At 36.3% G+C, this 21,685-nt stretch overlaps 1 protein-coding gene across 5 annotated transcripts; it reads left to right on the top strand.

The window, feature by feature from the left end:
* The first annotated feature begins 327 nt into the window (after positions 1–327).
* Positions 328–21,085, top strand: reps1 (RALBP1 associated Eps domain containing 1). 5 transcript variants are annotated; one of them, XM_056269150.1, is made up of 20 exons: positions 328–955; positions 2,606–2,729; positions 6,851–7,035; positions 7,785–7,941; positions 8,309–8,430; positions 8,756–8,921; positions 9,004–9,067; positions 9,636–9,790; positions 10,698–10,819; positions 12,511–12,588; positions 12,994–13,081; positions 15,260–15,358; positions 15,444–15,516; positions 15,707–15,837; positions 15,939–16,006; positions 16,114–16,287; positions 18,237–18,326; positions 18,406–18,554; positions 18,721–18,826; positions 18,923–21,085. In XM_056269150.1, exons 1-20 carry the CDS (start codon positions 803–805, stop codon positions 18,989–18,991), a joined length of 2,373 nt encoding a protein of 790 aa, XP_056125125.1. In that variant the 5' UTR covers positions 328–802; the 3' UTR covers positions 18,992–21,085. The 5 variants fall into 5 exon arrangements, with proteins under 5 accessions (XP_056125125.1, XP_056125127.1, XP_056125124.1 ...); XM_056269149.1 differs by having other exon boundaries at positions 330–955; positions 12,508–12,588; positions 15,942–16,006; XM_056269148.1 differs by having other exon boundaries at positions 331–955; positions 12,508–12,588.
* The last annotated feature ends 600 nt before the right edge of the window (positions 21,086–21,685 follow it).

Raw genomic sequence — 21,685 nt, 5'->3', positions numbered from 1 at the left:
TTTCTAAAATCTGCTACAGAAAAATAACAACAAACGTAAGGTAGCCTAATATATTTATACACCCCTACAGATTTAATACAGTACCATACAATAATACATTTTGTCTCAATTTAAGATATAATAGTTAAAAATGTTATTAGCCTAATTAAATCACAGTAATAAATAACTTGCAATACTTTGCAATACAGGATTTCATTATACTTATTCCCAATATATTTAAGAAACAAAATAAGTAAACAAAACAGTTGTAAAACATTAAAACATGGTTTAGGTTAGCCGAATTTGCTTTTTGATATGAAGCAGCAGATTTTTGAAACACGATAGCTGACGGCACATCTATGACGCCACACTCCATCCGGGTCCTCCGCGCCTGGGCCATGACGTCACGGGGTCCAGGAATGGCGGCGCTGTCTGCAGAGGGAAGCAGTCCGAAGAGCCCGAAACTTTATTCCTAACATCACTCCGCGGCTACACGAGCTCCACTGTTCCACCGACGGCCATATCCAGCTCTTAAAGAGCCAGCGCAACAGCGGAACCAAGTCTCGACGTTGTTACCGCTGAATTCTAACGTCCCAGGCTCTATTAGTTTGGTTGACTTTGCGAGGGCCAAAAGACAAGAGCAAAGACAGCGACTAACGGTACATAAAAACAACAAGCACCCCAAAGCATAATTTTTCGTGTCCGTCCAATTCATAGAAGGATCTTACTTGTGTTTTGCTAGTTTTTTTGTCTTGCTCATAAACCGAAAGGCAAGACGCTGGCCTGATAAGGTGAAGCCACCAGCTGCGGGTTTGATGCCACGATGGAGAGTTTAACACTGAGCGATGTCGAGCAGAAATATTACTCTGAACTCTTCCTCTCCTGTGATGTCGATAACACCAAGAAAGTGGCTTCCAATGGCAAAGTTCTCGACCTCTTCCGGGCGGCCCAGCTCTCAAACGAAGTGGTGCTTCAGGTAGAGTATGCATCTAATTCAGATATGTGTGTATTAGTCAGCAGATATGTGTTGTTATGCTTATACACGTAAGTAAATCGAATTGATGACTTGAGTTCATCGTCTCAGACATGGCAAGGACTCTAATGGCTCATATGGGCGATGTCAAGAGTATTTAGACCGGAATGATGAATCAATCTCATTGTTGACGAGTTGCACAGATGAATTGGTGATGCATCTTGTAGTGTTAAACGTTGTTTCCTGTTGTGCAAGTCTGTAGACTTATTAGTTGTGCCTGCTTCCTCTTAAATATGAGCATAAATTGTATTTTTCTGCTTATGTCAGGAAATCCATTAGGTTGATGACTCTTGAAATGTGTTTTTCTCACTTGATAGTATTAATAACAAACAAGAAGGTTTGGTGTTGTTATGCATAATGTGTGATATTTTATTTAGGGATTTAGACATCACTTAAACTTATTAACTGTATTACAGCTGGTCCATAACTTGTCGATAATATGCATTAAAACTCTAGCAGTTTTATACTGTCAAGCTTCTTTTGGGAGACCCCTTACATGGTTGATGGTTCTTGAAATGTCATAGAGATGTTTTTGTTTCATCACTTGGTGCTTATTAGCTAACAAACACTCATCTGTTGGTAGGGTATTGTTAGAGCATGAAGATTTCAAAAACTTGTGGTCTTCTTAGTTTAGTTGCTTCTAGATCTTTGGCCAAAGTTTCGTGAAGGGGTGTGTCCATGAGTTGCTAGTGAAAATTACATGTTGTTATATTGTTATTGTTGTCTGAGCAACAGATTTATTGATCTGTAATACTAAAGTAATTGACAGAAGGGCATTTCATTGAAGGTTTACTTGTGAGATATTAGCGTTTTGTTATATGTTTTCCTCTGATTTCTCAGGTTTCATTAATTTATCAATATTTAGCATTTAAGATTGAAAACTGTTAATCAGTCAAGTAGGCACAGTAATGTGTATTAAATATTTTAGTTTTTTGTTTTAAGTGAGTTGTATTAGGTAGGCTGCTATTATATTGGTGAATGTTTGGCCATACTGTTCTTTAATTTTAGGGACCCTTGGTGGATAGAGAGATGGAGAGCAGAGACCCCTCCCCTTGTTACATATGTATACATTTAAGTGTTTCATTTTATGCCTGGCCTGTGGTCAGTAATATATTTTTTTATTTTAAAGAACTAATTAATACTGTTATTCATCAAGAATGAATTAAATTGATCAAAACACAGCAAGTACATTTATAATGTTACAACATATTTTTATTTCAAACAACTACTGTTCTTTAAACTTTCTATTCTTCAAAGACTCCTGAGTGTATTACAGTTTCCACATATATAAGCAGAACCACTGTTTCAACACTGATAATACTTTTTTTTTTTCTTGAGCTCCAAAGCAGTGTATTAGAATGATTTTTGAAGGATCATGTGACACTGAAGACTGGAGTAACTGGAGTCATTCAAATATTAAAGTTATTTAGCTAGTTATTTTTAGTCCTTTGCTGTATATTGTATTTTTATGTGCATTTAGGCCTACTTCATTAACTTATATTCACCTCTGGTCATGTTATTTTACGTTCACCTTTTTTTTGTAGATGTTACGGTCAGTTTATCTCATTGAAAGTTTTGTTTCCATTGTCTTAGATTACTGAACTTTGTGGGGCCACACGTCTTGGTCATTTCGGTCGGAGTCAGTTCTACATTGCACTGAAGCTCATTGCACTGGCCCAGTCTGGAATGCCCCTGCGTGTGGAGACCCTGAACAGTGGTGAGTAGCAACAAACCTTATTTATAGCTATTTTTGCTTGTGTGTACTGTATGCACCAAATCAAAATACTATTTTAATGTGAAGTTATCGCATCCGTGTAATATTGCAGACACTCTTTTTGCAGATGAATCTAATGTGACATTTGCTGCCCCATTACATAACAAGAATTAGTCTAGAGGATAAAAAATACTTCCTTTCTGTTGCATTTGTATATTTCTGTGAACTGTTTGTGCCTTTAAGCCAAATGCAAATGTTCCAGTTTGTTTGTTGTCTATCATGGTGGTTCTCTCTCTCTATTAGGGGTGTAACTGTTCAAATTGCTTATGGTTTAGTTTTTATCACTGTTTTAGGGTCACGGTTTCGTTAGGGTTCAGTATGTGCTATGTTCAGGGAAAAAACTGACTGTAAAAATAGTCATCAAACAAATAATCAAACTACAAGCAACAGCACAAATAAATAAAATAAATACAATAGAGCAAAGATACAAATAAAATAAACTCTGCTTTTTAAGTTTTTCAGATATCTAACAGTAGTCTTCAGGTACAGAAATTGAATAAAGTAATCACATGTAAATGAATAACTGCATATAATCTTCAGTGAATGAAAATTAATCATTATTATTAAAGTTACAAAAGCTTTAGTCAAGAGCAGTGAAGGATTTCCTTGTCTTATGTTGTTTGATTAACCCTTTGGGGTCTAAGGTGTTTTTGGGGTCCTTGAGATGTTTTGACAGTGACATTTGTGCTTTTTTCAGTTGCTTATAAACATATTAATGGCAAAGGTGTAATTGCTCTCTATTTAGCACAAACAGGGCTACCATAATATGTGAGAAACATGTATGTACATGTTTATATTTTTGAGAGAATGTTTATGCATGGTTATTGAAAAAACTAAAAATTAAAGTTTCTGAAATAAGGCCTCAAAACACATACTAAATATGTGTCCACAAGACTTTTGACTAATGGATGTTGTCACCTAGAGTTTTTGCTTCAAAATGATCTGAAAATCATCCTGCCTAATCATTAAAACAATAAAACATAAAACAATATCATCAAAATAATGCTCTGATTCACACCTGAGAAGACAATGACCCGCATAATGAGCTGCATAATGATCCTTTCATTCAGGTGTGTCACTGGGTACCACAAGAAAGAATGTGAGGACTTATTTTGTATGCATGCAAATTGTATAATATCCAAGGTAAACATTTCTAGTAACTATGCAGTTAATTCTCATACTGTATTTTCAGAAAGTTTTGGAATATATCCTCTCCCAAAATGTGTCACTAATAAAAAACAATAATAAATAATTTAATGAGAAGGCTTATATTGACCTATTACGATGTTGCTTACATCTACCTTGTAAATATATTTTTTGCTATTTTATTAAAAAGATTTCACATGTAAATCAACAACAATTACACTTTTAACAATATTTCAAGTGTAAACTTTCTTTGTAAAAATTATGCATTTTATCATACGTAGCCTATTTCAAAGTTAAGGATTCATTAGTTTGAATATTGGAACAAACACTATAAAAACATCTTAGTTGATAATTCAATATACTTTATTTTTTGACGAAACATCCCATACTATATATTTAACATGAGCAGAAATTGGCGAACAAAAGCTTATTTGATGTGACTGTAGCCTTTTTTACAGTAAAACTTTATAATCTATCCAAAACTAATCAACGAAATCTTGTCTAAACATTCATAATTCGTCTGTAACATATCGTTTTTATTATATATTAGCATATAAATGTTAATTTGCAGTTTAATACGTTGCTTATACGGCACACATGCAAGCTGTTCTGTAGTAAACAACAGCACGCATCTGTGCCGTTCATTCATTAACACACAGACATGCGGTTCATATTTAAACAGTCTTTTTGCGGTTTACAGACACTATTGCATATCGCGATTAGAACAAAGTACTTAAGAATAAAGAACTTACTATTCCACCTCAGCTGGATCCGTTGCTCCTCAAAACTAAACCGGCACTTCTGAGGTAAATTTTCCAGGATTATTATTACGATAGTATTATTCCTCACAGCGTCGTAAAGAGTCTGATTAAACTTGATGTGTTTTATCGAGTTGATGTGGGCGTTGACATGTTTGCATCTTGCCTCAGATTATTTGCGTTTGAATAGTGCGCACTCTCTGTGGGTGTGGTCACATTAGCACTTAATGAGCTATAATGAGCTGAAATGAGAAGGACTGACATCTCTCTTTTCATACAGATTACATAAACTGAGAATATTTGTTTTTTATATATTCGCTGAGTTACACAAATAAAGATATTTTTGATTAAATCTGAGAGCTGGCTCACTCCTTCATAGGCTGCCAGGTGATTGATATCTGCCGGCCCAGAAAAGTTAGTAAAGACATCGTTAAAATAGTCCAAGTGACTACAGTGGCTCAACCTTAAGTTTATCAAGCGACGAGAATACTTTTTGTGCGCAAAAAAAACTAAAATAACGACTTTATTCAACTATTCATTTTCTTCTGTGTGGGCCTCTGAGTGCGCAGCGCTTTTGGGTTGTACGTCAGAACGTAGGCTCACTATTCTACGTTCTGACGTACAACCCAGAAGCGCTGCGCTGTTACACTATGTCAACAGCTTAGCAGAATGACATGGAAGAGAAGAGATTGTTGAATAAAGTCATCCGCGGAGAACGGTATAGTTAAATTTCTTTTACAGAGAACCGTTACATCTCTCTCTCTCTCTCTCTCTCTCTCTCTCTCTCTCTCTCTCTCTCTCTCTCTCTCTCTCTCTCTCTCTCTCTCTCATATTCATATATATATATATGTATATGTGTATATATATATATATATATATATATATATATTAGAGCTGTCAGTTAAACGCGTTATTAACGGCGTTAATGCAAACCCATTTTAACGGCGTTAATTTTTTTATCGCGCGATTAACGGTCTTTTTGGCCTAGCAAACTTTGTAGTTTTTTTTTCACATGCTTTTGCAACAGGACGCGGCATGCGCGGCGCTGCGCTATGAAATCCATTCATTTCAATGGCTTGCGCCGCGCGAGGACGTTTTGTTGCTTCGTCGACCAAAGCGCAAGCGGATCTAGCTAGACCGGAAACAAAACAACAGGAACGACGCCACACATACTTGATTGGGCTTGCTTGCCGGCCAAATAGTTGGTTAACGTTACGTTTTGAGTGGATGACGAGCGCGAGACACCGAAATGGATGCCAATAAGATTCTGAATGGAAAGTTTACAAGACCAAAGTGATCTGTGTGTTTTGTTGTTGTGAACTGAGCTATCATCATCGCGATCGCAGCGTGTCCAGTCTGAAATACCACTTGATGGCCAAGCGCACACACACAGCTGATGCGAATTCTCTGCCCCCTCGTCAATATCAGGACCTCGTCAGTATTTCTTTCACCCTTTTATTGATGGACAGTGTTACATTGTGTGAGAGATTATTTGCTCCAAGTGAGAATGTTAGTGTGAAATTGAACACAGTATATGCCAATGTTGTTTTCAATAAAAAACATTTGCACAAAGCAAGCCGATCCACTTTTCCATGTTGATAAGAGCATTAAAATGAGAAAAAATAATGGGGCAAAAAGAAATCAAGAGACATTTAGAATAGATAAAAATGTGTGATTAATTGCGATTAATCGTGAGTTAACTATGACATTAATGCGATTAATCGCGATTAAATATTTTAATCGTTTGACAGCACTTATATATATATATATATATATATATGTATATATAAAAAAACAGTCCCAAACAGGAAGCCCTGTGCAAACGTTCTACATGAATTTTGGAAGGTTAGACACAAGACCTTGTAAAAGAATGAGAAACTGACAGTGGTATAAATAAGCAGGAAATAAGACCCGACTCATAGCCTTGAAGATACTGCAAGAACACAAAGTCACAGTCAACAGGAAATTGCTGACAATGCCCTGGAGTTTAGATATGCTTGGGATAAACTTGTTTTCTATTGATTTCTGTTCCATTGATTTTAAAGTTAGTAATGAAAACTTTCGACCTCAAAAAAAAACATCAGTTTAGTAGTGCTGACAGTAGCTGAATATTAAATCTGGCTCTGTGTGTAGAAGTCTAATGTGGAGTTGTGTTTGCAGTCAGGGATCTGCCCCTCCCTCGCTTTGTGATGGGCAAGAACGAGCAGGAGACGAGGCACGCGGTCATGTTCGCAGACGCAGAGAATCAGGGGCACTACTTCCCCAGACCTCCAGTCCGAGTGCAAGCCAAAAAAGTGTCAGCGCACGAGATGATTCAGCCCTGTGTGCCCACTGTTGATCCTCAGGTACTACAGCATATATCCCACGTACTATCATTAAATATGTCAAAATATGAAGAAGAAAAATCTGTTCTTTAGGCCTTTCGGAGTGTATGTAGTCAGCTAGATCTGTCATTGTCTTATGTTGTTAATATTAATAGGACAACCATATTGACTGTTCGTTTACTTGAAAACTAAAACAATGTCTATTAATTTGGGGTCTATTAAAATGGGGCTATAAGTATAAGGCCAGATGCCATTATTTAAAAAAAATTTTTTTAAAATATCTAATATTATTATTTAACTTATATTAGCATTTAACTTAAAACATTGTAGTTAAATAAGCAGGTGTGTTGAATAATGTATTTGTTTTTGCTGCAGTAATAAACTTTGTATAGCCAATTGTGAAAACAAAAATTATTTAAATAGAAAAAGTTTTTTTTTGTTTGTATTTTTTTATTATTATTGTTGTATTTTATTTATTTTTTTGTCATGAATGTAGTCTTTGATGCTGAAAGCAAAAAATGGCACAAGATAAAACAGGAAGTTTTAAGAGATGAAGAGTTGCAAGTTTGAACCCCACAAAGGATCATTGAACTGTGCCATGGCAATTAACTCCTGGCTGCTTCATGGAGTTTCTAGTCCTGTACTGTATGTCCTGTCTCAGATCTGTTAAATGACTACTTGTTAGCTCCACCATGTATCTTCTGTTCTGAGGCCATCTGTTTGGCCAAAAGAATTACTAAGTAATTAATTTTGTTGATCTCTGGCTCCAGCCGGACACCACATCTCCTGTAGTGTCTCCGCACCAGTCGCCTCCCACTTCACCCCATACCTGGAGGAAGCACAAACGCCAGGCCAGCGGTGGAAACGTGGACAGACAGCCCTCAGTGCCAGGAGTTGTTTGGCCACTTTTTAGAGAAGCACAGCCAGGTATTCTGTTTAATAATGGCATAATTTATTATTTTGGAAACAGAATAACCTTCCTTGCCAACATTAAAAAATTATATTATAGATTTATGTAAATATTGTAATATAATATTTAATATTGATGTGGTAATTATCTATTAATAAAAGTTATTATAAAGTATTGCTCTTATTTCTGTGTACCTGAGCAAGTCCTAGGCAAATATAACTTAGAGATCAGTTTGTTATAATGGTGGGTGTTTAATATTAAAGGTCACATGATGTACTAGATTCTTACTAAATGTTGATGTATAATTTGTTTTAATTGATTCAGTCCAATCTTTTTTTTTAACTATTCATTCTTTATCTTTCCCTGATCTGTGTCTTGTTTAAGGACCAGTAACAGGTGACGGGATGTGGTCCGCCCATTCACCCCCTCCTGTCCAAGAAACTTGGGTCAGCTTTACAGACACCCCTCCCTCCAGCACACTTCCAATGCATCCCCCCTCAGCTCAGGTAATAGAGTGCAGGCCTCCATGTATACATTTGTTATGTATACAATGAAGTCTGTCACCAATAGCCTGCTGGAACCAAGGATTCTGTGGCAGAACAGATGTTTAATTTTGTGTGAACGGCAGCACAAAAGTAGACTATATTAAATATTTGCCAAAGCCCAATTGGATGCATGTCCAGCGAATTACCAGTAATACAAGGAATTTAAAAAAGGTGGTAGCTGAGCAGTTGTTTATACTGTTTAAAAAAATCTGACCAACCCCAAACTTTTAAACATATACGAGTATATTACAAAATCTAAATCTTATTTTTCCCTCTTCTTTTCCAGCCGGAGAGCACAACAGTAAGGACTGTGATGTCTGCAATGATCACAAATGAAATCCAAAGGCAGACCAGTGGTTACGATGACCCCTGGAAAATCACAGATGAGCAAAGACAGTATTACATAAACCAGTTTAAGACCATTCAGGCAGATCTCACTGGTTTAATCCCTGGTAATTAAGACGTCATTTTGAACAGTAACTGCCTATCTACTAAATTTACCAACCTAAAATGAATCCGTCCTCTGTTGTTCAGGCTCTGCCGCGAAGGAATTCTTTACGAAGTCGAAACTGCCTATTCTAGAACTGTCTCACATTTGGTAAGTAGTTTTACATTGAAGGGTTACATTGTCTCTCTTTGTTTATTTTGGTGTAGTGTAGATTATAATGGTGTAGATTGCCTTAAAGGGATAGTTCACCCAATAAGTGTGTCATCACTCACCCTCATGTTGTTTCAAACCTGTATGAGTTTCTTTCTTCTGTTGAACACAAAAGAAGATATTTTGATGAATTTTGGTAACTAGACAGTTAATGGTAGCCATTGACTTTCGATAGTTGCTACCATCAACTATTTGATTACCAACATTGTTTAAAATATCTTCTTTTGTGTTCAACAGAAGAAAGAAACTCATACAGGTTTGAAACAACATGAGTGTGAGTAAATGATGTGAGTGAATAATTTTTGGGTGAACTATCCTTTTAAGCAGATGTGTATCCAAGGACATTAGCCTACTTGAAAACGTCATATGTCGATATTCATAGCCGATTTGCATTCGATTTGTTAATGTCCTGTCTTTGAAAAAGGAAGTTGTCCCTGTCATCTGCTTCTTTGTACTTTAAAATATTCATCTTATCTGTATTGACTGACTGACCTGCTTTACCTTGCAGGGAGCTATCAGATTTTGATAAAGATGGTGCACTGACCCTGGATGAGTTTTGTGCTGCATTTCATCTTGTAGTCGCAAGGAAAAATGGTTATGACCTTCCTGAAAAGCTCCCCGAGAGCCTAATGCCAAAGCTTATTGACTTGGATGACTCAGCAGGTAAGCAGAAAAGCCTCTGCTTCAAATCGGGCTATATGGAGCCCTTATTTCATAACATTTCACTGATTTTTTTTTTTTTTAAAGCATGGGTATGTTAAATTTATTCAAAGTGACAGTAAAGACTTTACAAAGAAATTATATTTAAAAAAAATGCTGTTCTTTTGATCTTGTTATTCATTTAAAAAAAAATCACGGTTTCCACAAAAACATTAAACAGCACAACTGTTTTCAACATTGATGATAATAAGAAATGTTACTTGAACACTAAATCAGCATATTAGATTATCAGAAATCAGACTATGATTTTAACTGACTATGAGTTTAATGGCTGCTGTAAAGCTTTGTCCTCACAGGAATCAATTATATTTTAAAATATCAAATAAATATATAAAACAGTTAATTTTATAATATTTTCCCATATTATTGGTTTTCCTGTAAATAAATAAATGCAGCTTAAGTGGGCATAAGAGACTTCTTTCTAAAACATTTCACAAACCTTTTAGTTGAATGTTCAGTTGTTGTGTGTGTTGTCATATACTCTCTTTTTTACTTTCTTTTACATAGACACAGTTTAAAGTGATTTTTAATTAAGTCTAATGTAATTGGTCCAAAATCTGCATATTAAACCAAAAATATGTTTTTGTCACTTCCCGGCATTTTACTTTCATTGTGGATAGAGAACAAACTTGCTTCTTATTCCAATAACAGCTTCACAGGATGTGAGCCTGTATCTTATCAACAGGTTCGCATATTAAAATGGAGCATATAATGTGCCCTTGGGACCCCCGAGAGTCCTTGTGAAGTTTGCCATTTTAGATGCAAATTATTGTTCTGCTTATTCTATAATGATGCTGAATGACTATCAGGTGTCTGCATAAAGTTTTTATTGTCTGTATGTATGTTACAGGAGTTCCAGAACCTGCTGCTGAGGTTAGCTTCTCTGCTTCCCCTGTGGAAGTCACTCCAAATAAGTCTCCTTCTATGCCTTCCCTGAACCAGAACTGGCCTGAGCTCAACCAGAACAATGAGGTTTGGACTGTGGAGTACCTTACCTCTGTCACTTATATTTGTATTTCTATCTGCATTTGTCTTTATGGGGAAAATAAAACTAATACACTTCTGCTTGGAAGAAAGAGGTGCTAGTGAAGCACACTTTCATCTCATCACATGTAACACTCACATGAGAATTGTCGTGACAGTTAATGCTTGTGAATGTGTTGTCCTTGTAGTCAAAACTGCTGACCTGAAGTCACATTTTTAAAATAAATCTTTTTAGTTTTAGATAAACCTCCTAGAATACTCCGTAATGTGAAACATTTCCAAGTAAAACAAAATATTCAGTGGTAAACAATGGCAGAATTTGATTGGATTGGGGGCACTTTAAACCAAGACAATGGGCTATCATTTTGTGGTTGCCATTATTTTTCAAGGTTATGTCAAGGTTTAGGTCAGCATAAAGCTGTTATGAAAGTAGAGTAGGTTATTACATTTTGATTGAAAATGATGAAAAGAAACCAAATTCTATGAAAGCCCATATAAAAAAAAACATGCTTTGGTAAATAATTGACATAAAAAAGTGAAATTTTGAGATACTGCATCATAATTATGATATAAAAAGTCATAAATATGAGAAGTACTAGAATAACCGTTAAACATCGCACAACAGAACTCGGGGCGTTTAAAGGGATACTCCACCCAAAAATGAAAATTCTGCCATCATTTACTCACCCTCAAGTTGTTCCAAACCTGTATGAGTTTCTTTCTTCTTCTGAACACAAAAGAAGATATTTTGAAGAATATGGGTAACCAAACAATTGATGGACCCCATTGACTTCCATTGTATGAAAAAATAATAATACTATGGACATCAATGGGGACCATAAACTGATTACTGACATTCTTCAAAATATCATCTTTTCTGTTCAGCAGAAGAAATTCATACAGGTTTATATCAACTTGAGGGTAAGTAAATGATGACAGAATTTTCATTTTTGGGTCACCTATCTCTTTAAGAAAATAGTAAATAGGGTCTGTTTTGATTTTATGCCATCTTTCAGTTCTTTTTGAAGGTGAAGTGTGTGATTTTATTGAGATATTATAATAACTGTTAAGAGATTTATAGGTTGATTTCTAAAAGAAAGTGTAAAACTGTGGCTCTGTGGGGCTTTCAAAATATTTGTTTGAGCATCCCGACTGGTCTTACACAGCAGTATCAGTGGCAGTGAAGTTTAGGGCATGACTATCTGTTTCGCCGACCAATGCCAGACGGGAAGAGTGTTCAGAAAGCCTGTTTGGATAGTAATTTGTTTTGCAATTCCATTTGAAAACGCAAGTGCCGTGGAAATTACACACTTCACCTTTAATCAGGTCAGTAATGTTTTGATCTACTGGATATAATTATTGGGGGTTCTCTTTTGATGACGGCTACCTTTCTCTACCAAACTGATCATTGTAATAAGGAAATAGAATGTGACATTCTCCCTCCCAGCCTGTAAGGCCATTAAGATGTAGCATATTCTCTGGGGTCAACAGAGGAACAATTGTTTAATTGTTCCTTTGTTGACACCAGAGAATATGCTACAGTACAATGCAAGACAAATCACGGGTTTCTTCTAACAGTCAGAGGGCACACTGTTGTTGTATTATGGTCTCGGTTTGCTTGTGTGAGGAGTGGAGTGGCTCCACCTTGCTGACATGTTTCTGCTCTGTCTCTCCAGCAGTGGGAGACTTTTAGCGAACGCTCCTCAAGCTCACAAACTCTGACCCAATTTGATTCTAACATTGCACCAGCTGACCCTGTAAGTCAATCACTCAGTGCTCTTTCATGATTAATGATATTCATTAACCCAGTACTCTGTAAATTCTCTCTGAGAGCGCATGTCCTCAGGATAAATTCAAAGCCACAGTGCCATCATCAAATTATTCGTTTTTTTTGTTTTGTTTTTGCTTGCTGAGCTTACAGATAATTCTTTCATGCTCTTTCTTTCATACTGTATCATGTAATCCAAGTGATGACTCTGGCTGGCTGTCCTTTGAGGGTGTTGTTCTTGAAGTCTTTTGATGTGATACAATGATTTAGTTACTCAGCGTCACGTTCTTAACTATCCGTTGTTCTTTACGACTGAGATGACAAATCTTCATGAAGTTGAATGGAACAAAATTGTAGTTTTACGACAGCAGCAGTTGTGCTTGTTTCTTTTTAGGATACAGCAATAGTCCACCCTGTGCCCATTCGTATGACACCCAGCAAGATCCACATGCAAGAGATGGAGCTCAAGAGAACTGGAAGTGGTGCGTCCATTAATGTGCTTTTACAATGCAAATTCCATAGGCACTTATTACGTAAAATGTTTATGTTTTGTTCTCAATTATTTTTGGTGTATTCTCTTATCTTAATCACTATTTCTATTGCTCATACTTTTGGTTAGACGTTTAGAATGAATTTTCACCTAGCGGATTAAAAAATCTCATTGACCTGCATTGAAGAAAGAACCAAAAGCCATATTTTCTATATCACAGAGACTTAGGATAGGGCTTTTTTGACCTTAACAAGCAACCACTTAGAAACCACATAAAAACACACTAAAACACCAGAACACCTCGGCAACGTCCTAGCAACCATCCACTACACAACTGTCAGGCTGATTATGAATGTAATTTGGTTGTTACGACTTTGATTATGCTCAAACTGATAGAGTTTGTTCCAGTTGCGCTCAGTCGGTGTTTAAATCATGTAGTGTGCAGTCTAAAAATTCTAGTCTTAGAATTTAAGAACCAGCTGTTGTCACAAAGATTTTATTAAACGTTTAATATTTGTGACTGACGCCGGCAACTATGCTGTGGAGATGCATCCCCTAACAATTTTTTTTAATTTTGTCAACAACGACTTATGAAATAATACAAAAGAAACATAAGTTTACATTGCAAGTTAATTGTTTTTAGGCTATTCATTTTGTTCTGCAGATGGAAAAAAAAGTAATTCTGTAAAAATTCAGAATAAGCTGTGAGTTCTCTCATTTTAAAAAGAACATTAAGTAGCTGTCCTTTTATTTCGACCTGGAGTCTAAGAAAAGTTAAACAGAAAAAAATAAAATGGTACCTGATGTAGGCTATATAACTGCACTTGTTTCTGAATATGTACTAATTTAAATAGTCTATGAATAAAACAAATCACAAACATGACATTTGTAAATAAAATTATTTATATATTCACTTTAATTATATCTAATATATTTGAGGAAATACAGTTCCTTGATCATATCTGCTGCTCTTCTGTCAAATGCAGTCATGCTTTCAGAGTTTCCAGTGTTGGCAGTCCCATTAAATAATTTTGGGAACGTTGTACATTTACTGTTGACTTATCAAATTAAAATTAAAATGTAGAAATAACATTTTAAATGACTTCTGTTTCGGAATAAATAAAGCAGTATTTTATATTTTGTTGTAACCGGTAACTTTTAACTCTGGAATTGGAATGGAAAAATAGCCCAGCGTTGTTGCTCAGAACCAATTCGTTTTTAAATCCTGATTTGAGAATACAATCAGGAAATACATAATGAAATGTGTCTAAAGTGAATGGGACACTATACTGTCAAAGAGCACCATCCTTCGGATGAGATATTAAACCGAGGTCCTGACTCTCTCTGGTCACAAAAAAGCCAAATTTGCCCAGTGGCCTCTGTCCATCATGGCCTCCTAATCATCCCCATATATATATATATATACCAATTGGCTTCATCACTCTGTCTTCTCTCAACCAGTAAGCTGGTGTGTGGTGGGCGTTCTGCCACATTGGTGGTGGTTGAGGAGATTCCCCCTTCTATGTAAAGCGCTTTGAGTGCAGAGAAAAGCGCTATATAAATGTAATGAATTATTATTTATTATTATAATAATAATTAATTATTAATTATTATAGTTGTTTAATGGAATTTGTAATTTGCAGTCTAGAAATCTCTTAAAGCATTCTTTCTTCCGCAATAATCAATGTATGAATTAGCACAAAACGGTTGTGCTTCTTAATAATTGTTTTTAAAACCGTGACACATTTTTAGAAATAAAAATACATTAAAATCACTTTTGTGTCCTTGCTGAATAAATTTAATTGCGGTAACACTAACTAATGTTACCAAATTAAACCTTATTGTAATGTATTAACTAGCATGAACTAACCATATACATTTGTTACTGTATTTGTTCATCTTTGTTAACGTTAGTTAATAAAAATACAGCTTTGTTCATATTAATTCGCAGTGCATGTATGTTGAAATGAACAAATATTGATAAATGCTGTAGAAGTTCAGTTCATATAAGTTCGTTAAATAATGTAGTTAACTAATGAAACGTTGTAAAGTGTTGCTTTAAAAACAATCTTTCTTAACACAAAATTTGAACTGTATGGTAGTCACAAAATGGAAATCTGTAATAATTTGGTTATTAGACTAATTTAATTATTTACTCTTGTTTTAACAGATCACACACATCCAACTAGTCCGTTAATGGCGAAACCACCAGAACTTTCTGACGAGACCAAGCTAGCAGCATCTATAAAGTTTCCTGGTACCTCTGTTGGTAAGTACATCTGGACTATTCAAGCATGTAATTGGCTGATCTTCTTATGTAGTTCATTCGAAACCATTACCCTTACTTTCTACAGGAGATGGCTATAGCAGCTCAGATTCATTTACATCTGATCAAGAGCCCATTTCCAGTGCTGTGAACAGACAAAGGTACTTTACTTCTTGTTGTGGCACCAAATTCAGACTCACTTTGATCTGTGTTCATCTTAGTGTTTGTGTTGTCATGGCTTAACATGGATTAGATCAGGAAATGATTTAGTGCTTTAGATGTGAGTTTTGCCAGCCAAAAAAGTACTAACAGCTAATTTACTTACTTTTACTTTACTTTTTACTTTTACAGGTCTCACTCTGGCACCTCTCCGGAAGGACTGAAGGTTGTGGCTCCGCCCCCACCTCCGCCCCGCCCCCACGCCTCTCACTCACGGTCCTCCTCTCTAGACATGAACCGAAATTTTGCTGCTGTCCCTGCAGGTATACATGCACACAAACAGTTAATAAGTAACTCATAGCTTCCTGTTTTTTGGAGTACGGTTAGTAAAAGCTGAAGTTGTCTTTTGTAATAACTTCTCCAGCAGGTTCGCAGCAGCAAGGTGTAGTGGCCTTCCCCCCCGCAGTGCCTCCGAGACCACTGCCCACACAGGTACAGCCCAGTGGTTAGCAATGCTGTATAAACTGCTTTCAGACAATTAGATATCTATTTCGCTTTCTTTAAAAGAGTAATGCAATATCCAATTCTCAAATCCCCAGACATCAGTGCCACATGGTCACCGGTCAGTAGAGGGAGATGGTCTTCCAGCACATACCAGCACGTCACCCCATCAGATGCCAGAACAGCCCAACTTTGCTGACTTCAGCCAGTTCAAGGCTTTTGCTGTGGACCAGCCGGAAGATGATGAAGAGAACCCATCTGATAGTGGACAGGTACAAATGGAACCATATGTTACGTTAATGACTGATTATGAAGAAAAAACATGCAGAAATGAATTGTTTGCAAAAAATATGTATTAAACAAGTAAACAATACATTTCTTATAAAAAAACATACGCTACCATTCAAAAGTTTGAGGTCAGTATGTTTTTTTTTTTAAATTGTTTTTGAAAGAAGTCTCTTATGCTCACTAAGGCTGCATTCATTTGATCAAAAATACAGTTAAACAGTAATATTGTGAAATGTTACAATTTAAAATACCGGTACCTGTTTTTTATTTTAAAATGTAATTTATTCCTCTGATGGCAAAGCTGAATTTTCAGCATCATTACTCCAGTCTTCAGTGTAGTGTTGTCAAAAGTACCGACTTCGGTACCAAGTCTGTACTGAAATTAAAAAAATGTGACGCTTTGAGCGCTGTTGAGCGGAATCGTAAACACCTCTGATTGCCAATTATGCTCACGCGCTCATCAAATATGTCTGTGATTGGCTACAATGATCAGCGCTTCAAAAACATGTTGTAAATATACATCAATGACGCTCTTCACCGAGCGCTTACACGCACACGGGAGCGTTTGAAAGCAGGCGTCTATCGGCGAACTGGTCCGCTGATAGAAGGCTGCTTGTGCTTTCAAAAGCTCCCACTCCCATTTTAAAAAAAAACTTTCAAGCACTTCCGTGTGCTCTCAAACGCTCCCGTGCGTTGATCATTGTAGCCAATCACAGACATATCCGATGAGCGCGTGAACACAATGGCCAATCAAAGGTGTTTACAATTCCGCTCAACAGCGCTCAAAGCGTCACGTACCCAATTTGGTAACACTTTACTTGAAGGGGTGTGCATAAGACTAACATGACACCTTCATAATCATGACATGACACATGTTATGAATATGAAGGAAGTTTTATGCATGTTTGTGACAACTGTCATTAAGTGTCATTCGCTCAATTATGACATTTTGAATGCAAATATGACATTGTTTGAGTTGTCTTTGTTATGACACCTTGACATAAACCAATACATCATAACCTGTCAGTGTCTTTGTCATGACAACTTGACATTACTAAGACAACACAACCTGTCATAAACATGACATAGCAGATTAATTATCAAACTTAAGAAACCACTTAGCTTTATTGGTTAACATTACATTAAACTGTCAGGTGGTTGGTTTTGACATTGGCTGTCATGAAGCCATTATAACTGTTTAATGACAAATTCAATTTGTACCACTGTAGTTGAGGTCACGAAAAATATTCATGACACAGTTATAATGGCCTTATGACAGCCAATGTCAAAACCAACCACATGACAGTTTAACTTAATTTAATGTCAAGTTGTCATGACAAAGACACTGACAGGTTATGATGTTATGGTTTATGTCAAGGTGTCATAACAAAGACATCTTAAACAATGTCATATTTGCATTCAAAATGTCATTATTGAGCGAAAGACACTTAATGACAGTTGTCATAAACATGCATAAACCCTACTTCATATTCATGACATATGTCATGTCATGGTTATGAAGGTGTCATGTCAGTCTTATGTACACCCCTTCAAGTAAAGTGTTACCTTAAATTTCAGTACCGACTTGGTACTGAAGTCGGTACTTTTGACAACACTACTTTAGTGTCCCATGATCCTTCAGAAATCATTCTAATATGCTGATTTGGTTAAACATTTCTTATTATCATCAATATTGAAAGCAGTTGTGTTTTCTTCTATCTTTTCTTCTATCTTGTGTTTTCTTTTTGTGGAAAATGTGATATTTTTTTCAGGATTTCATCAAAGAACAGCATTTATTTGACTTTTTTTTTTTTTTTTTCACTTTTGATCCATTTAATGCATCCTTGCTGAATAAAAGTATTAAATTCTAATATCTCACTGACTTCAGACTTTTGAACTGTAGTTTATATATTATGCATATTTATAAATGCAGGCAGAAAGATGTGCAGAAGCTCCCGGGACGATGAGAACAGCAAAGAACGATGTTCAGGCAGAAGAACGAAATGCAACCACTGTCAACTCTGTAAGCCAGTCTCTGCCAACCAGTCTTTATATCGCATATTACTTCAGCGTTATAATACCTCAATGTATGTTATCCATAGGCCAAAGTATCCACTCCATTGGCCCCACCTCCCAAACCGGTCCGTCGAAGACTGAAATCAGAAGATGAGCTCAGACCAGATGTGGAGGACCTTCCCCAAAAGTCTAACGTCATAGCCACTGTTCTAGCAACCCAGCCCTCAATTCCACGGTGAGCTCAACTGTCAATCCACCAGGAGAGAAAACTGAATATTTTATTTTTATTGTGGCAATATTTTCACAACAATTAATAAAAAAAAATACAATAAAAAATTCTGGATACAATGTTTGCTTGTATCCTAATGTGAGCCTCCTTTGCATGTTCTGTTTAAAAACAGGTCTATCGGTAAGGATAAAAAGGCAATCCAGGCTTCCATCAGAAGAAACAAAGAAACGAATACAGTTTTAGCCAGACTCAACAGTGAATTACAGCAACAGTTGAAGGTATTGTGAGACGTGTTTTGAATGTGACCACCAGTTTTATAAAACATACTGTTCAAAAGTGTGACGATTCGTCTTTCCCAAATTTTGTCTTCTTAGGACCTGCTAGAAGAAAGAATATCTCTTGAAGTGCAACTGGAACAGCTTAGACCTTTTTCGCATTTGTAACCGGAGTGTGCGTGTGCTTGAGATTGAATGTGTGTAATGAAAGAATGATTACCCCTTTTTTTTTTCTTTGTCTTTTTTTTGTGGTCTGTTGGATCCTCTGGCAGGATGTCCATTTCACCCGTCTCCACTCCTCTGCTGACTGTGTGAGATGAGACAAAATCGCTGCTTCCTCCAGACCGTTCTGTCTCACACAGCCATTCAGAGGGATGGGGCCCAAGATTATTATCCGTTATGGCACTTTGATGAAACAGAAAGTATGAGTGGTTGTATATGTAATACCACAGACATTGCAGGTTATGTTTAGTGTGTGAGGCAAGAGCCTGATGTCATGGCCGGCAAGAGGCTGTAATTCTGGTTAACATGAAGGAGCCTCTTCCCCTCCTGTTCTCCAGAGTCTCGAGGCAGCTTGTCATGTTCTTCCATGTTAGGGCACCCGTGTGTGCTCAGACAATCATATGAGGCCATGCGCTGGTCCTAAAAAGGAGAGAACTGATTTTTGGGAGATCATGTTATTTCAAAAGTATGCTTCAGTAAACTGATTCTGACAGGCACTTGTTAAAAGGACAGTTCATCCAAAAATGTCATTGCAAACCTGTATCATTTTTTTTTTTTTTTAAATTTGAAGAATGTCCTGGCTGATCTTTTTCCAAATGATGAAAGTAAATGAGGTCTAGGGCTGTCAAGCTCTACAAATACAAAAGAAACACCAAGAAAGTGGTCCAAAAAACTTGTGTGCTATATTTCAAATGTTTTTTTAGTTATATGATTGCTTTTTACAAGGAACAGAAGCTTATTTTCTGCTCTAGTTAACTGGAGTGACTGAATCATTGAGTTGAACTAATGAACTGGATCAGTCAAATTTGTGAACGATTCATTCATTTATTTATTTATTTATCTGGATCAACTGAATCATGAAAAGGATTCAAACAAAATTAAATGAATCAATTGTTCACAAATCGGACAGTTCTACCTCTCTTATGACAAAACGTCAAAGAGAATTACAAATAACGACTTAAGTCGGTCCCTAAAGTAAAATCTATTTTATGGCTGAAATGATTTTGAAATATAATGCACAAGTGAAATAAGCTGATACTTTAATGCTGCTTTTCTTTGTTAGCCCTCATTTACTTTAATTATATTTAAAAGAGTTGAAAATTCCCTTTTTTTGATACACGGATGAAGGAAACTCGTACAGGATTGAACAATTTGGAGCAAATGACAGAATTATTTTCGGATGAACTAACCCTTTAATCTTTCTTCCTTGCCATACCAATGGACGGCACATTGTGTGTGTTTGTTTCATGTGCATGAGAGAGAGTTTGAGGACAACCGTTACAAAAGAATGGCATCAAAGGCTGCTTTATTTCCTTCTCTTAACACACTCTGTTTTGGTATAACAAAACGACCCGTTCGACCTTGTACAGTCTTTCACCCAGGGATGGCAGATGTTCCTCTCTCAGTCTCAAATGTTGGCTGTACCTCATACGGTACATCATCTGCATCATAAACTCTGTGACATCATTAGTACATAATTGTGAGACCTGAAACAATGACTGCACTTTCTCCCCTTCGGCTTTCATTTGTCTTTTCTCGTCACTGTTTTTGCATGTCATTCACAATCTCATTTTGTATAAAACGGCTCTTAACGATGAACCACTTGATTTGTATCTGTAACGTCTGAACTAGTGTGACGTTTGTGTTGTTACATAGATTTGCGTCATGTCTCTCATTCATTCATTGTTTTTGACTGATGTCTGTCTTTTTCTTTTACTCATCCTTAAAGCCTTACTTCCTGGTGTGCAGGTTTTCACAGTAATGTGTCCCCCATGTTAAATCAAGGTGAGCCTTTTCTCCCCGCTGTTCAGGCTGATTTACTGTATCAGGGGTATGTTGTATATTGTATGATACACACCTTTTGATCTCGTATGTAAATTTGCATTAATTGCTGACTAACAGCAAATATTCTATTTAATTGCTCATATAATGGCTGTGGGATCATAAACGTTTAACTGCATGGATGTGTCTCTGCAGAATGAACTAGCAGCTGTGTGATTTTTACACAAAATAAAAATGGCACAATATTTTAATAATTTCCTTTTTTGTCAAGCGCTCCAACTGTTTTCCAGTAGTCCAAAGTCACTGGGGCATTTCACTGTTTACTTTACTCCTATTGTCTGTTTTCTTGTTACAAGACACATGGACAAGCTGTGCTTTAGAGATGGGAATTATTCACTGACTCAGCTGGTTGCATCACAGGTCATTAATTCGTTCGGTTCATTTGAGAATGAAACCAGTGACTGAGTGAGCCATTGAATCATTCACTTCAATCTTTGATTCATTCAAAAACGGCTATGTTCGTGTTGTATGGAAACCTAATGTTTTTTTGGTGAAGCAAAATCAAAGTAACTGGCAATATTGTGTCTAAAATGTAAGTAACTCGTCACTAAAGTAATGTCACTCGAAGTCATGCTGTTGGTCTTGCTTAATAATTATACAAAAAACATACAAATTACATGGTTCCAGTCTTCTGATTTGATTGGACAAGAGTGCCGATACAATGCACATTTATATCCATTTTAAACCTAAATGTTTTAGGATAAGAATATATAGAACAGCAGTCATGCTCATCTGATTTTGCGTATATATTATTGAAATTGAAGAGTATTATTCTTTATATTAACATTTTCATTTAGT

This window comes from Rhinichthys klamathensis, unplaced genomic scaffold (genome assembly GCF_029890125.1).
Source record: "Rhinichthys klamathensis goyatoka isolate OS25496 unplaced genomic scaffold, OSU_Roscu_1.1 h1tg000281l_1, whole genome shotgun sequence".
Classification (NCBI taxonomy): Eukaryota; Metazoa; Chordata; class Actinopteri; order Cypriniformes; family Leuciscidae; genus Rhinichthys; species Rhinichthys klamathensis.
The sequence above is the reverse complement of the archived record's forward strand: the minus strand, read 5'-3'. Positions and strand labels throughout refer to the sequence as shown.